This window comes from Pygoscelis adeliae, unplaced genomic scaffold (genome assembly GCF_000699105.1).
Source record: "Pygoscelis adeliae isolate BGI_AS28 unplaced genomic scaffold, ASM69910v1 Scaffold34, whole genome shotgun sequence".
In the NCBI taxonomy this organism is placed as follows: Eukaryota; Metazoa; Chordata; class Aves; order Sphenisciformes; family Spheniscidae; genus Pygoscelis; species Pygoscelis adeliae.
This window is the reverse complement of record NW_008824658.1, coordinates 787,662-804,500: the sequence shown is the minus strand read 5'-3', so window position 1 is coordinate 804,500 and position 16,839 is coordinate 787,662. Positions and strand designations below refer to the sequence as shown.

General features: G+C 45.4%; 1 protein-coding gene and 1 long non-coding RNA gene across 2 annotated transcripts; both read right to left on the bottom strand.

The window, feature by feature from the left end:
* Positions 1-144: 144 nt before the first annotated feature.
* On the bottom strand, positions 145-2,647 carry LOC103915727. The gene is made up of 3 exons (XR_663550.1): positions 2,548-2,647; positions 271-331; positions 145-175 (listed from the first exon to the last, which is right to left on the bottom strand). It is a non-coding gene; the product is annotated as an uncharacterized LOC103915727 (long non-coding RNA).
* A 3,890-nt stretch (positions 2,648-6,537) lies between these two features.
* On the bottom strand, positions 6,538-16,128 carry FAM114A2 (family with sequence similarity 114, member A2). Its single transcript, XM_009322619.1, has 13 exons — positions 15,919-16,128; positions 15,013-15,112; positions 14,449-14,544; positions 14,038-14,150; positions 12,937-13,071; positions 12,613-12,771; positions 11,861-11,984; positions 10,791-10,870; positions 9,951-10,079; positions 9,592-9,731; positions 8,738-8,810; positions 8,105-8,158; positions 6,538-7,371 (listed from the first exon to the last, which is right to left on the bottom strand). Exons 1-13 carry the CDS (start codon positions 16,126-16,128, stop codon positions 7,270-7,272), a joined length of 1,515 nt encoding a protein of 504 aa, XP_009320894.1. The 3' UTR covers positions 6,538-7,269.
* Between the last annotated feature and the right edge of the window lie 711 nt (positions 16,129-16,839).

Here is a 16,839-nt window from a genome sequence, read left to right as displayed (position 1 = left end):
CAGCTGATCTGCAGAAAACTCCATCATTCCCCTACCTTTTCCTCTTCCTCCTCCTTCTTCCTCTTCTTCTTCTCCTCCTCTTTTTCTTCCTCGGTCTTTTCCTTCTCCTCTTCTTCCTTTACTTCTTCCTTGTCCTTTTCCTTCTCCTCTCTCTCCTTATCTTCCCGTCCAAACCCTACAACAGGGCACAGAGGAAGGTTCTTTGCCAGCATGCAGCATCCAGCACACACAAACCCAGCAGGTCCCCCTGGGTTCACACCAAACACTCACATTTCCGGATTGTCGACATTTCACCGCAGCCGGAGGGCTCTGGGGCACGAGACCGTCACACCTATGGCACAGAGAGGACATGAAGGAGCAACTGGAGGGTGGAGTAAGGTGAGCTTTTCAGGGATGAAAACACCTCCCTGGACCCCACCATTCAGTTTTCTCTTCTCCATGGGAGAAGGGGCCCTGTACACTTCCCCCCAAAACAGCAGGGAAAGGAGTAAAGCAGTCTGTGGCCTCCAGAAAAAAAAGGATCAGACCTTGTGCCCATCTGGGCAGCACCCACTGCCCCCCGCCTGGGGAAGCAGAAAGGCAAGAGTGACGGAGCCAGAGAGAGAAATCTCAGGGCAAATGTGCAGGGACATACCTTAACCCCCCTGTGAGCAGGTGCAAATTACAGAAATATTTAAAATTAAATGAGGATGAATCAATAGAGAGCAGGCGCTGGGGCTCCTAGGAAGCCCCGGCACAAATGAGACCTCCCCCAGGGACAGGGCGATGGCAGGGAGGGAGACGGAGACAGCAGCGAGCAGAAGAGAAGCCGAGAGCAACAGCAAGAAAACTGCGAGCATTGATTAGGTGTCTGAAAGGTGACAGATGAAAAGAAAAGAAAGAGAGCTTGCTTTAAAAATAGCAGGACCGAACAAAGTCCATGAAATAGCCCAGGCAGGTCAAACCCTCCCTCTCATACACAAACGGCAAAACAGGGCAGAGGGGAGGCAGCAGGGGCAAGGGACCGCGTCCCTTCTGCTCGCAGGGAAGAGCAGGTCGTTCCCCTGCCGCAGCAGGTAATTAGGAAACAGTTTCTCTTCCAGCCGCTGATGGAGGGAGGCAGGATATGAATGCTTTCTTTTAATGTTTTTTTTTAGCCACAAAATGACATCATCTGGTTGGTATTTGGGCTTTTAAAAGAGCCGGTCGCAGCCTCTGAGCCAGTAACATTGATTTGTATTTTCTAGATAGGTTTTAAAACCCCTGGGATGCTGCAGGGCAGCGGGAAGCAGTGGGGTTTGGGGCGGCATCGGGGGAGAGGCAGGTTGGACGGGGAGGGCAGGAGTGAGGGAAGTGGCTGATAAAAGGCGTAATCAGTGCAAAGTTAAAATCTAATTAATAATGAACGGTAATCTAATTCATCTCCGTAATTAAGAAGTGCATCTACTAATTGAAAATAGTTACATTTTAATCTAAAATCATTAAAAATAATCAAACATTAATAAAAAAAAAGGCAGCCCCTGGGAAGGTGCAGAAGGTGTAGCTTATGCCCTGACCCCAGGTCGTATGCACCAAAGCTGCTCCGCAGCTCCTGTGGCATGTGCCCAGCCCCAAATCCGCAGGGGGTGTCCCTGCCTTGTGCCTTCACTGCCGGGGGGTGAGCAGATAGGAAAGGCACAAGGTACACAGAGGTACACAGAGATGGACCTCAAACTTTGCACTAAGAGATGGGCAACCAGACCAAAGCCCAGCAGCCAGGGCTGGGAAGGGGTAGTGCTTCCCCCGCGCATGCTAAGAAATGCCACCGGGGGGGGGTTACAACCCTTTAATTCCCCACGGCACTGCTAACCCTGTCCCTGGGAACCAACCTAACCAATTTCCAAGCGATGGGGTGGGCTCCCCCACCCCGAGACTCTGCTGTGCTCCTGTCTGGGGGATGCCACCCATCGCCCTGTGCAGCCTCTGCCTTAGGTGGTGGCTCAGGTGATGGCTGGCCACGCTCAGCTCTTCCCTCCCCGCCCCCCGTCACAGACCAGTAGATCCAGTTCTGCCTGTTCCTTCGGAGCCTCAGCCACCCGGCATTTCGGGCAGGCAGGTCTCCTTGCCCCAGATGAGCTGGTTCCCTAAAGCCCGGGCAGTCAAACCAGCAAAGCCCCGCCACCAGCTCTATGGTCCTCACTGACAATTTGCAATTGTTCTCCACAGCCGAGCGAAGCATGAGGTGCACATGGATCAGATCTCTGGCTAACGAAGCAAACCTGCGTATTCATACCCCACCAGGTGCAATAGCTCAGACGGCCTTACCCCCCAGGCACAATGGGCTTACATGTCACAGTATTTGTGCCTGCTCCCGTCTCACCCAGAAGACTGAAGTCCTTCCCACGAGGCTCAGGCACGATGCCCGATTCCCATCCCCAAGACCGCACAGAATGTGAGCCAACCCAGGGATGCTCCTTCTGCACGCTCTGCTTCACCCTGCCCTCCCCCTCTGCTTCTCCAGCTCGTAAAATTGATAAGTGACTCTGTAAATCCTCTCGATGACATGAGGGAGACAGGAAAGCACCTTACCTGGAGCTGAAAAAGGCAAGCGGTCTCCTCAACACCTGGCTGGCAGCTCCCAGGGATCTGGGTATTTGAGTGTTGCGGTCTCCTCCCCAGTCCCACTTTCAGAGCAGAAAAACTGGCTCTGCCACCCGCCACAGGCAGCATATGACACGGGGAACATGACCAGTCCCATTTGTACCTGCAAGAGGCTCACAGACATTGCCTCCAGCGTGGGCAGGAGCAGAAAGACCTCCTGACCCTTTGCAAGCAAGCCAGGGCAGCTCTGGAGGCTGCAGACATCCACAGGGACCAGCCCCAGGACCAGTGGGGGCACCGGGGACTCAATCTGGGAATGTGCTATGGCCAGGACCCTGTCTGAAGCAGAGAAGAGGGGATCTGGGAGTGTCCTTAAAACCACAGTGGGAGGAACCTCCAGCAGGTCCTTGCTCCCCTCTTGGTGGGAGGTGTCAGGCTGCTACAGGAGGTCCAGACCAGGCAGAGCTCAGCACTGCCAGCTCCCTCTGATGCTTGTCCTTGCTGCTGGCTTTCACTCCAACATATCATTAAGCAAATACCTGTCAGCAGAGAGCAGTTACCAGCAGGTCTAAACACTTGCATAACATGCTTCCCCTCTAACGCAATGCCCTCATTTCTAATAGCACCAATATGGGATAATAACAGGTAACAACAATGTCAAGAAGGGCTTGTGTACCTGAAAGCTAATTTGTTTTCTTCACCTAATAAAAGGTATTACCTCTCCTGCAAGATTTGCCCCATTTAAAGCCTTCAACTCTACAACAAAGTTGTTCCCACAGCCTTTTTACTTTAATTTACAGTAATTGCAGCACGTATGGAGCCCCCTCCCACCGGGTGAGACTAACCCTGGGTAACTCCTACACAGCTGCTTGCTCCCTGCATTAAGTCACTCTCCCAAAAACCTGGCCATGTCTGCCCCAGCCCCAAATGCAGAGCAAGAGTTCCCTCGGCAGGTTTAGATCAGAAATAAGGGGTGGGTTTTAACAGCAAGGATGGATAAACCCTGGAGCAGCTCAACAAAGCTGGTGGCAGAGTCCCTGTTGCTGCCAATTTTACAATCAATAGTGGTGGTGCTTTCTAGCAGAGATGCTTCAGCTCATGCACGAATCGTTCAGGGAACTCCCAGTGACCAGCACTCAGTCTTGGGGTAAATGATAGCAGCAATCCCATCTGTCCTGGCGCGATGCAGCCGCCAGGTCGATGCAGCCAGGGTACAGTGCAGGAGCTCGGTGGAGACGTGCTCAGGGAGCCCAGTGCGGGAGCCTGGAACAGATCCAGGGAGGCTGTTTGGTGTCGGGACCAGCTGGCATCCAACCCCACTCCTCTGAGCAGCTCCTGCCACCTTATGAGGATCCTCCCCCCCAAACACCACGTTCGATCTTATTTCTAACTGGGGACGTCATTGCTAGCTCCCTGCCAGCCCCAGCCGGGCTCTCAGTACTCTGATATGAGGGACCTAAACCTGCAGCATCCTCCAGTTAGAGCAGCCCAGGGGACAGCCCTGCCATCGCTCCCTGGACACGGGGACACAAAGCATCATCCCAGCTAACCAGCTCTCAGGGACTGCCCCGGCCATTGGGCCAGGCTGCAGTCAGCAGCATCTTACAGCACCCGGGTGGCTGCCACCACCCAGCAGGGCAGCGGAGGGTGGCAGCCGCAGCTACTTCCAGGTCCCAGCCCGCAAACTGCATGGGCTCTGCTCTCACCCTGCAGCGGGCACAAAGCTGCCCCTGAAGGAAGGAAAGCAACCTGCCAGCCAGCACCCGAAACACCAGCGCATGGCCACCTCTGCGCTGCTATCAATGTGCAGAGTTGCGAGGGACTAGCAACACTCCCAGAAAACATTAATTAGCACAGTACTGGGCACTTATGTCCTTCATTTCTGTGCTAAGGAGCCTTTGGCTACAGAAGACCAATCTCTCTGCTTAAATCACACCATCGTAGACCACTGTTTATTTAGGACCCAGCATGCACACCGGGGAAACAAATGCCAGAGCTCTCTTCCCCTTCCTGCCTCGGAGTCAGGCCGTTTAATTTGTGCTGCGGGTGACCTGGGACAGCTGTCCCCTTGCTCGGGGCCACCAGTGGTGACCAGCTGTTGCTGCTTCTTCCAAACGAGGACAACTGCTCATCCCGCCTGTGTCAGAGGTTTTGCTGCTACTGAACGTGCGTGTTTTAATAATGAAAAATGAGTCCCTGGGAAGCTGGCTGGGCAAGGGCTAGGAGCAAGTCCCAAAGCCCATCGGGATGGACCGAGCCTTTTACGTTTTAAACCTTTCCACAGCAGCTGCCAGGAAGCAGCTTTTACAGCTGCAAGTAACAGAAACTCTCCCAAGGAAAGAAAATCATTGTGGAAGCTTTTTTTTTCCCCCCTCCAAGTCACTGCCAGCATCTTAGCTAACTCTTATCTATTCTCAGCCACCTCTCACCTCCCCAAACACTACCAGAAGTGCTCAAATTACTGCCAGCTCTCATTAGGCTCATGCGCAAGGCAAGGCAGAGCAATAAGACCTCCAGACAGTTGGATGCTGAATTCTGATGACTCCTTTGGGTAGGAAGGTTTCAGCAACTGTGGAGCTGTTCTTGTTGGCTATTTATTGCAGTCCTTGCACTGGCACACAAGTGAAGCTGGTGCACAGCTGATTATTGGCTGCTATAAAAAAATCCAGGTGGGCATATGACTGAAAGAATTACCATCTGCATTTAAAAAAAAAAAATCACCTCATTTCCTTTAATTATTAAACTACTCTACACCAAAGCACTGCAGGTCAGTAGAATTTATCTGCAAGAAAAGCAGCTACTGCTTCATAAAACCCCGTTATCTTTATTTCTTCTCTTCTGACATTTCTGTAAATTTTGGCTTTGCGGCAGGAGCAAAGCTGCCATTTTGCACTGATGCAGGAATTGGGAGCTCGGCTGTGGGAGCCCTCACTCCCCAGCCGGGGTTCAGAGCCCTCTTTCCTATGAGACGGTGCCCTGCCATGAGAAATGCCCCAGCTGTCCCGGCCCCACAGCAGCTCCCAGCCCTGCCCCACAAACCAGAGTCAGGGCTGAGAAGAAAAAAAGATGCAGTTCTTTCTTCTCATTTCATTCGTGCCCATTGCTATCTTGATAGCTCTTAACTGAAACGGTTGTCAAAACAAATCCTTTCTTTAATAATGCTATCAACATAAAGAAGAAAAAAAAAAGTATAGTTTATTGTAGTGCAGATTTTTTTAGCCCAGACACACTCCTTTCAAGTCTAGTTTTCTTTAAGATGCAAAAATGCTCTCCCTTTAGAGATCTGACCAGTCTAACCAGGACTGGTTAGCCTTTTTCCAAACATATAAAATCAGAGGAACATTAGCCAAAAAGTAATGTAATAAAGTCATGTAAGTAATAAAGACAATGTAAGTAATAAAGACAATTCTCTACTGCACAAATACGACAGAGGAATGTTAAGCCTTCAGTATAGCAGAAATGTGCTAGACCTGCTAAAACCCAGAGGATTTTCAAAATGGGATTTGAGCATCATTGTTACCAATGGGCAAGTCGAGAGGCAGGTGTGACAGTCAGTCACCTCTGGTTAGCTATTCTGGACTTCTTGAAGTTCCATTTTAGCTGTGCATTTCTGCTCTTGTGATTCCAACAGAGGCTGCTCCCTCCCCATGGGCAGGCTCAAAAGATAGAAATTGCAGAAAGGAACAAAGCAGGGAACTTTCACAGCACAAAGAAACAGATACCATATGTGGAGCAGCTTCTGAGACAGATTAGGACTCCCGCTAACAGAACCAAATTGCTTCCTCTCCCCCCACTTTAATATACCTTCCAAGAAGAAGGAGCATTGCATTGTAGTGTTTTTTACACAGAAACAGGAGAAAAGCAGTATCTGAGTTTGTGAACAGTCTGTGGCTGACATGTCAAGCTGCACTGAAAAAGGGGAGTCCTCCTGCTAAATTCTCTCATTAAATTGCCCGAACACGAACAAATTCCTTTTAGCCAGTTCTCATTTATTGCTATAAAGAAAAGTACCCACATTCTTAGGGCCAGATCAGCATTTTCCCAGCTCGTGCTGAAGCAAGCACTCTGCAAGAGAATGAGAAACAGCACCCTAGTGAGAGTCCCCGTCCCACATCCCTGAGTCATTAACAGACATCTTCAGGAAGCCGGGGCTTCTCTTCAGCAACAACGGCTCGATAAGGAATCCTCTCCGCTCTATTCTTTCCAGCCTAGGAACTGCAGGGTTCATAGTAATAAATATTCGCCTTTTCTTGCACCTCCTATCCAATATTCACTTTAACACCAATGCAGAGCTATCAGGAACCTAACTATGTCTCTCTGACTTAAAAATCACACCATGATTTTAGCTAACTCTAACTATCCAGCTGCTAATCTTTGCTCCAGCATTGTCTTCACAGTCCAGAGAGCTTCTCCAAAGAGCTTGTTAACATATACAGCAGAGGGATTTCCGTGAAAAGATACAGACAGTCCATGAAAACAGAGAAGCAATCTGCACTTTAAGTCTGTCACGTTGTCCACCAGCCTGGACTACGCTAATCACATCTCACAATGTGCTGTAAGAGCTGTCATTGCCAGACTGCATTTAATCACCGTTCTTGCAGTAGCAGCGATCAGAGTTAATCTTTTTCCCTTTAATAACAGTCGTTACATCATTCTCCAGCATGGAAACTACAAAGTGGGAAGGTCGAAAAGTTCTTAATTAGAAGGATTTTATTGCTGTGATAGTTCCGTTCTAGCCTCAATAAGAGAGATCTGCAGCACAGGCAGCAAGAGCTGGAAGGCATCTTGGATATACGAAGCACTGTTTGAAGCCTATGAAAACAAAAATCAAAATACACACATTAATAATTATGCTACCAATCAGCTTTACTAACCACATACTCATTTCAAACAGCATTGATTAATGCACATAAACAGAAGCCTAGTGCTTGTTGGATTTTTAAGGCTGCATTCTAGAAATCAGTTTAATATTGAGTTTTTGAGGGGCTTTATGCCACTAGGCAAAAAAGCAACTGGCTTAAAAACTGCCAAACAAGACCAGGTGCAATCCAAATGCAAGATACTGTTTTCAATAACAGATGAGAAGAATTTATTTCAAAGTGAAGCATAAGCATGCTGTGGCAGGAAGGAAGAACACACCAATAGGAAACACCCGTTTCCTACCACACCTCAGAAGTTTACAAGCATTGAGAACCAATTTAACAGCTAGGAAGTGTTGGGACTCTTGCATGCTAATTTCTGAGCTTGTCTAAGGTTTGACTGTGGACATTTATATTCTAGAAATCCAGACTGCTGAATTTAATGTGTCTTCTGACCCATCATAACTGTCAGCTGAGACCACATAAGGCTCACTCTTCACTAAGTAACTCACCTCTTGTGCAAATCTACAGACATTTAATAAAACTTTTAAGTTATTAGAAAGGTAAGCAGAATCTTAGACCATGGGTTAGAGAACTTGGCATGCATAAGGATACTGAAGTGGAAAAAAACCCGCATATCTATTTTTTAAGTATTAGCTTAAAGTTCTAACTTTAGCATAACTGACCTCCAAAAACACTCCCGTGATTAAGGGATTAAGCACATCTGCTTTCTCTTTGACCTGCAGAGATCAGACATATATTATCCTGATTGAAAATTTGATCACATTTCTTCAAGCAAGATAAAGCTAAATCCGCAGTAAGTTTAAAATCACCATTGCTCCCTTGACCATAGGAAAGCTAAGTCACAAGCTGCAGAGGACCTGCCCTGTAGCACGCAAATAAGAACACAGTAACCCACGTGTGCCCAACACAGGTCATATATGAATACACACGTTACCTCTTCAAATGAACTGTGGACAACCGGAGAATTTAGAGATAATATTCATCTTCAGTAACACCTGAGTGTTTTGGAAAATCCACAACAGGATCACAAACCTTATTTTCTTCTGTCTCCTGAGTACTGTCAGCACCAATTCCCACCCCCACTCTGTGCCAGGCTGAATGCAGCAGGAGACATTCAAAAGCTCAGCATACATTCAGCTGCCACAGTTCGGGGAACGCTGACCCAGAAACTAGTTCACAGGGCAGGAAACTGCATATATAGACGTGTAAACACAAAAAGCACTTCGCAGTGAAGATCCCAGGGCTGTAGTCAACTAACCACATCTCATTCCTAAGAACTATGGTGTAACTCTTACCCCTGCAGTCGTTAAGCACGTAGTAAACTCTTTAGAGAAAGCTGACAGTTCTTTACACAAAACAATCGTCATTCTGTGGAAGAAGAGCGGGAAAACCACATGGTAAATACAGTCTACAAGAATAACTTTCTTTTAGCATTCCTCTAACACACAAATACCTTGTTTCCATGCATATAAAGCTAAATAAAACCAAAACTGATATAGAGCACGTAAGCAGTGTATGAAGATCCAGGAGTTCCCCAAATAAATTAGGGGGAGGAAAGATGGCAAAATAAATAATTAAAGCTGAAGATCTGAAACAGCATTCAGAGGACAGACACATCCATTCAAGAAGGAACAGTACTAACTTGCCTTTTTTACTGACAAGTGTCATTTTCTGAATTAGAAAATAATGCATATTTCATACACTTGCCAAATACCAATAATGATGACATGAGAATTTTCTTTTATGTCAGGAGGTAAGACCAGTCTACTAATTAGTGCAGTAATTTTACAATATCACGTACCTAACATACTAAATGATTGACAAAGTGGTAATTAAGAATCACTTTTATACAACTGCTTTGTCATATTTTAAATGTCTATCTACTAACTAGCACAAGCTTAGGACAAACATTCTTGGCTATATAAAAGTTTTCAAGTAGTGTTTCCTCTTTCTTATCAAGAAATGCCTTTAAGCTGGAAAAAGAGGCAGCTGAATTCTGCTGGAAGGTAGCGATGCCACCCATTGCAACTGTGAACACACATGCAGAATTCAAGAGCCCTGCATCCCATGGATTTGCAAAGAATTATTAGACGGTTTAATCAGTATGTAAGTAATAATATGCTACGCATTTACTAAAAGATGAACTTACTGTGAAAGGGACTTGGCTCTGTCTGTGGCTGTCACCTCTTGTTTCTGACCATGTAGAAACAAAGCTGCAGTTTTGTGAAACATTTCAATGGAGCATGCTGTCAGTTCAGCCAGACTTCTTATGGCAAATGCATGAATATCCTGCAAGAGTTAAAAAGATTCCCCATACCTTACAAGAACTAGCAGCTTTTACTATTTAAAACAAGTGAATGACACAACATCCTATCACTACACTGCCCTTTCAGACCTCAGAATCTGCACAGAAATAGAAACCCATAAACTCTGGGAATCACAACTATAACGTAGCAGCCAGATAAACACTCTGCAGTCAGATATTCTCTTCCTTCACTACTCAGTTACCTCTACTGATTTTTTAGCATCATGGTCACCATCTCTGGATTCTACTTCTTGGTTTTCTTCACCCTCTTCTTCTTCTTTAGGAAGACCACTGTTGAATCGTGTTATCCATTCATGAGCAGATGTCCTCACCTGTATGAAAATGTGCCATAGTGTTTAATGATTGGAATGAAGCCCTCCTGCACACCACAAAATATGGAGTATTAGATCTCTCTAGAGGAAGGAAACAGCTACGACTTCTGAGCTAGTGAGAAGAACCAGGTCAAACGATCCTAGCACCTTCAGAACTTTGTAGAGGGCTGGCTGCACTGATGTAGTTGAGGGCAGTCATTTCTCTAGCACCAGGTGCTGGAGTTTACCAGCAAGATCACGACTAACAGAGGTGCTTTAAAAACATGTCTGCAGAATGCTGCTGCCACTTGGTGGATCTGAAGGGTAGTGAAATGAAGGCAAGAAAGGCAATTCTACTTCATACCAACCTCTGAACGTAGTAAAACCAGCTGCTTTGTACCAAGAGGAGGGCTTCAATTAATGACTGTAGGTTGATTTCATTGCAGTGGCTGAAGGCTTACTGCTCCCGGTTACCTTTGCCACCACTCATTACTGCCCAGTGACAGGGCAAAGACGCACTGGTGTCTACTGATTCAGAGCCAAAGACGTTACAGAACACGATTTTGCCCCATAAAGTCAAAGGAAAAGGCCCATCTCTTTTGCCTACTATTGTCAAAGGATCTAAAACACGGCTTGTTTTTATGCATTTGATATTTTCACAAGCAAAGCAGGACTGAGCAGCAGTTCCTGTGAGGAATCTCTCCAGCTTTTAGAAGATGGGAAATAACTCACCAGGATCAGTTTGTCCGGCTTTGAGGAGATACGCAATTCTGAAAACAACTCTGTTACTTCCTTTGTGAACTCCTCATCTCCTAAAGGACAGGAAAGGTTAAAGAATCCACACAAAGGACAGATACAGGAATAAACAGCACTTCAATGCACAGCTAGTTCTGCACAAGTCTGTCAACCGTTTCCTTTATTTCTCTTTGAATCATCATCTCAGGCAAGAACGAATCAAACCTGGTCTTTTAAATACAATTTATAAGGTAAGTTCTGAAAAGGTGGAGACACCAGTGCCACCTTCGTTAGCTTTTGCTTTCTCAATTCTGGTCTTGTAGCTAAGGTAATTTTTTTTTTTTTTTATTACAGGCAGCATTTTATAATGCACTAATTTGTGCTTCACCTTGGAGACTCTGAAATATCACTTAAAGCCTATGGTTCTATTATATACAGCAGGGCAGACGTTAACAGTGGGGGGAAGGCTGTGAGTTCCATCATATGCAAATATAAAAGATACATTAAATGTTAAATGATAGCAAGTGCAGATGTGTAAGCCCTCCCCGATGAGCCATTTAGGTAAAAGCAATGCAAGAAATGTACATTTAAATCTGCATAATCCTCAAGAATCAGATGGCTCTTGTGTATGGAGGCACCTCTGAGTCTTTTGGTCTGTGTGGCAACCCTGATGTAAAAAATAAATAAAAAGGCTTTTTGCTTTCCCACAGGTTGGACAACTCTACTCACAGTCTTTCCCTCATGGTCAGGGGAACCCAGCAACTCTTTGAATATGCACCTTGGCTCAAGGTCAGTTGTACAAGCTGCCCAGGAGTCAAGCAACTCTAATCCTGCTCTGGCAAGAAATCGTTCCTGCTACAGAATTAATGCACAGCAGCTTTCCAGAGATGAAGGGTATTACTACCTGTCATGCTCCTGGCCACAGACGGCTTTAGGATTAAGCATCCGGCTAAAGAATAACTTAACTTCAGCATCATGCCCATTGCTAGTGATCAGGGCTGGTTGGTTCTACACTGAGAATTTCATTGTGAACCAGCTTCTCCTCCCAGAACCTGGGGGTCTCTTACCCTTCTTTTCTTCTTCCTCTTCTTCAAAGAATTCAGGTAAAGAAAATGCTTCTTTGAGTTGTTCCATTTCCTCCTTCAGTGTGACCAGCTCTTCTCCAGAGAGGGCATTTAGAACCGATTTCACCTAGTTAGGGGCAGCACAACCGAAGAGAGAATCATAAATCCAACAAGAAAAAGAAACAGGATGGAAGATGCAGCACTGGTTTACATTGCATGTAAAAACATCACAGACTGATATTAATGAGAAAGTGGTATTTTCCTACAGGAAGGGGGAAAGGAAAAAACACCTATTCCTGAAGTCTCGTTAGATAATAATGGATTCTTAAGGAGTTATTCAAATAACTTCTTTCATAAAAAAGTGAATGACTTCTGAAATCGCATGCTGATCTGCCCTCCTCCCTGCACCAAGACAGAGGACAATCTCTGCTGCGCTTACAATACTCTCCTCTTCTCCAGACCAAGGCAGCAAACAAGTGGGTATGATAAGACAGTAACTTGTGAAAAGTTGATGAAGACATGCAGGAACTGAGGCTAGCTGGGTAAAGAGAATGGCTCTAGGAGCTGAGACAGGACATAATGCTCCCAAGGTAAACACCAGATCATAATGCAGGGGTCAAAGTGAAGTTGTGTAATCAATCATTTTATAGCACGTTCTGAGCACTTGATTTTACATGTATATACATATATTTCTAATCTTTTTTTCCTTGCTCAGCTGAACTCAAAATAGAAGGCAAATTGCTCAAGGCCATTACCTTTGATTCACTCTCTCTGGAAAGCATCTCTAAGGCCTCCAGATGCGAAAGACCCTGAAACTCATCAAACAGTAACCCATAATGGGCTTTCTTCTCCGTAGCCATGGTAACCTCAGCAGCTGTCTGCTGCTCTTCTTTCTCCTTTGCCTCCCGTAAGACCTGAAAAAGAAAAGCAGAGGACTCGGGTCTATGCCAGAAGATACATAACACGGGAGGAGAAGGCTTTTGGTTCAATAGTAAAACATGGTTGCTTAATGACAGGACCGCAAAAGAAGGGAGAAGAATGAGAGAAACCAATGAGGAGCTGATATGGAACTGCCATACCTGAGATAACGTAGAGTTTCTGTTCATTAGGCCTTTTGTTTTTTTGAATCCAGGGTCTCCCTCAGCTATTACATCCATTGTCTTTTTCCCAATGAATTCCAAGGCATCCAGACCTCCACTAATAACACTTTTTCCCTAGGAATCAGATTTGGATAGACAGCGCGTAAAACTCACAGAAGACTACACAACTGAAGAAACTGAATTGGGGGATTTATATCAGCAATGTTATGCTGGACACTCATATAAAAGCCAAATTGGTCCTTGTCACCCTAAAATTCAACCCTAATTGCCACAAAGAGAGCAGAAGGATACGGAAAGAGCCACAATACACTATCATCCAACAGTTTAATATAGCACTCAGACAGCTGCAGCAATCTGATGGGAAATACATTTTTATTTTGTGAACAAGCTGGTTCTCAGCGCATTAAAGTATTTAAGTATTGCATTCTCATCCCTCCAATCAGAAAACACTAGACCTGTGGGTTTTGGTTGCTAACTCTTGTTGAAGCCTTAAAAGCAGAAGCAAGCTTTCCATCTGCGGCTCTTTCAGATTCACAGGCAAATTGACAAGACAGCAGATCACAAAGGCACAGTTTCTAAGGGTAACGGGTTCCTTTGAAGTGCATTTCTCATGGTCACAGGAGCAAGCTGATTTCCAAGCAATTTGGGTTAGTTTCACAGAAGTTTTTGAAGAGGAGAATGGATTTCATCTCTAGACAGTTCTGTGGAAATCAGTGGAAATATTCCAGGAATGAGTCCAACCCTGCATTTACCTGAATACTCTGAAGGAAGGGAGCAGAGATAACAGAGTCCAGAGGTGACATGCACAGGAATGCACGCACCACACAGTCCACCATTAGGTTTTTTTGTTATGTATCAACATTTAATACAGAACTATCAAAATTCAAGACAACTTACACATTAAGTGCCAGTTAGAAGCAAGGCACAGGATAAAGACTGTCTGACGGTTGAAACAGTTTCTCACCATTCATCCCAGAAAAGTCAAAATTAAAAGTTTCCTCTTACGATGTTTCAGATGAAAGGCAAAAAACCCCAATGCTCTCTTAAACTCATTTTCTCCTGCATTCCCAACTCACTCACTGTGCTTTGGACAGCAGTAGAGATGGTTGATAAAACTCCAAGAGCCCCAGCAATAGGAAAGGAACTGCCATCATCAACTGCATCTGTGCTGCTAGCACCAGGATTCTTGCTTCCTGCATTAGAATGCATTAGAAGGCAGAAAATTAACTTCCTCACTCCCAAAAAAAGATCCCGTCAGCTGCAGAGTGGAAAAAAAATCAACAAACACCAAGTGTCAGCCAGGAGCAGGGCTAGAATTGGGATTATTTTCCTACCCACTTTTCAGAGCTAAGAGAAGTAAGCAATAGAGTATTATTTTAGCACACAGATATCTACCTCAATATGCAAGATGCAGAGTAAGGTGATGTTATTTTAAGGCTGATTATGTTACGAGAAACATTTCAGTGTTATTCTTAAGCAGTAATAACTGACCTCTTGTAACATCTCTAGTCTCTGAAGAGATTTCAGTAGGACTGGGGATCCCAAGGGTTGTTTCTGCTTTTTCTATGACATTTGAAATACCTTGACCTAGAGAAGACAGCAGCATTACTTTAACCATGACATACAACAGAAATCAGAACAGAAACAGGATTAGGGCTGCATATTGTTTTTTATTATTCTGGATTCCTCCTGTTCAAGACAGTTTACCCGACGCAAAAACCTCCTATCCAGCTTGCTTACCGATGTATTGAACTCGGGTTTCATCTCAGCTTTTAAAACAAGTTGTAAATACCAGCTGAATACCAGTTTAAAATACCAGCTGAAAATTATGCAAATGCCTTAAAAACTTGAAAGTAATTTTGGCTGTGCATATCTCCTTAATCTCACTACACCTTTTGGTACAAGTTTTCCCCATTACTTGAACAATTCTCTTGACATTTTTCCAATAATTGCTGCTATAACAGAAATCCCCTTCTCTAGAAACAAGCTCAAAAGCACTAACTTGAGACATGAAGCATGGTTAAAATATTTATCAAATACCAGAAAGAGCCTTACCTACAGTAGCTACAGTAGCAGATGCAGTTGACAGAAGAGATTTCCCCCAGCTTCCCCAGTACCCCCATCCTGTCTGAACTGCAGCAGGAGAATCCGAGACCTTTAATGAAGAAAAGCAGAAGAGAGTGATTGTGCTGGTTGTGGCTGGGATAGAGTTAATTTTCTTCAGAGTAGCTAGTATGGGGCTGTGTTTTGGATTTGTGCTTGAAACAGTGTTGATAATACAGGGATGTTTTCGTTACTGCTGAGCAGTGCTGACACAGAGTCAAGGCCTTTTCCGCTTCTCACCCCACCCCACCAGCGAGCAGGTGAAGTTGGGAGGGGACACAGCCGGGACAGCTGACCCCAGCTGACCAAAGGGATGTTCCACACCATATGGCATCATGCTCAGCACATAAAGCTGGGGGAAGGAGAATGAAGTAGGAGGATGTTCAGACTGATGGCATTGGGTCTTCCCAAGTAGGCGTTACACATGATGGAGCCCTGCTTTCCTGGAGATGGCTGAACACCTGCCTGCCCATGGGAAGCAGTGAATTAATTCCTTGTTTTGCTTTGCTTGCGCGTGTGGTTTTTGCTTTACCTATTAAACTGTCTTTATCTCAACCCACGAGTTTTCTCATTTTCACTCTTCCAATTCCCTCCCCCATCCCACCAGAGGGGAGTGAGCGAGCGGCTGTGTGGGGCTTAGTTGCTGGCTGCGGTTAAACCACAACAGTGATGCAGGTATTATGGTGAGGAGAGGAACACGAGCAGTCTGTGATGTGGCACTTTTGCGTAGCTTTTTCTTTTCAGATAAATAGCAATATGAATTTTTGGAAAAGGATTGGGGCTTGTGCTCAGAATTCTTCTGTGCTCAAAGCCATGAAATGCGAAGTCCTGTTATTCAGAGCTAACACAGGAACATACCTTGAGGGTTTCAGCTACAGGCTTTTCTGTGGCAGCAGGCTGGCTTGGGGATTTGGGTTCAGGTCTTTTCCGAGTCATAGACACAGGCTCAAGCTCTTGCTCTCTCTCTTCATTGCTCTCAGTGCAACCAAGTTCCTCTGCTTTCTGTTCATTTTCATCTTTGTAAGAGGTTTCTTCTTTCAGATTTTCACTGCTGTCTTTGTCAGACATGACTGCGAATATCCGTAGAAAGCAAAGCAGATAATTGCTCCCTTGTACACTTTAACATTAGTTCAAAAGCATCACATTTATGTTTTAAATAATTAAACACAACTAAGACAGAAGTCCCTTCATGTTGCCACACATACCCGCATGAACAGATTATGTTTTTAAGCAAGTGTGTATACCAAGTTACGTCTGACTGGAAGAAATGTCACACTTGGAAGTTTAAAGTCCCACAGAAACACGTGGCTTTAACTGACACACCCTCTCCGCAGGAAAGGAACAGGTTGCTAACTCTGAAAAGCAAATGAAAGGTACAAAAGGTCCTCAGATAATTAAATCCATGACTTGCTTCACCAAAAAAAAACCCGAAAACAAATTGCTTGGGATGGCTGCTTTGAAGGGTGTCAGATACAAATAGAGATAGCTGTCAGAAAGCCGGGCAGGTAGGGAGGCAGCAACTGGTTCGCTTCTGTATTAGGGCTGAGCTTTGCCAGGGCATTAACACCACCCAGAATTTGAAATACGCTCCAGCTACCACAGCAACCGGCCCCGACATTGCACATCGGGGATGACGGTGCCCACGAACAAGGCTGCCATGCTGCGGCCTGCTCACAGGGGCAGAGGTTTCTCTCTCCTCCTGGCTTTGCTGGCAGCACTTCACCAGCTCCGGGGCAGTAACTCGAAGGCGGCAGCAGCAGCAGCAGGCAGGGCCAGGCA

Coding starts and splice junctions, on each gene's coding strand:
- FAM114A2 (XM_009322619.1), bottom strand. CDS start 16,128: ATGTCTGACAAAGACAGCAGTGAAAATCTGAAAGAAGAAACCTCTTAC. Junction 15,113..15,918: donor CTGTAGCTGAAACCCTCAAG/GTATGTTCCTGT, acceptor TCTTCATTAAAG/GTCTCGGATTCTCCTGCTGC. Junction 14,151..14,448: donor GACTAGAGATGTTACAAGAG/GTCAGTTATTAC, acceptor ATTCTAATGCAG/GAAGCAAGAATCCTGGTGCT.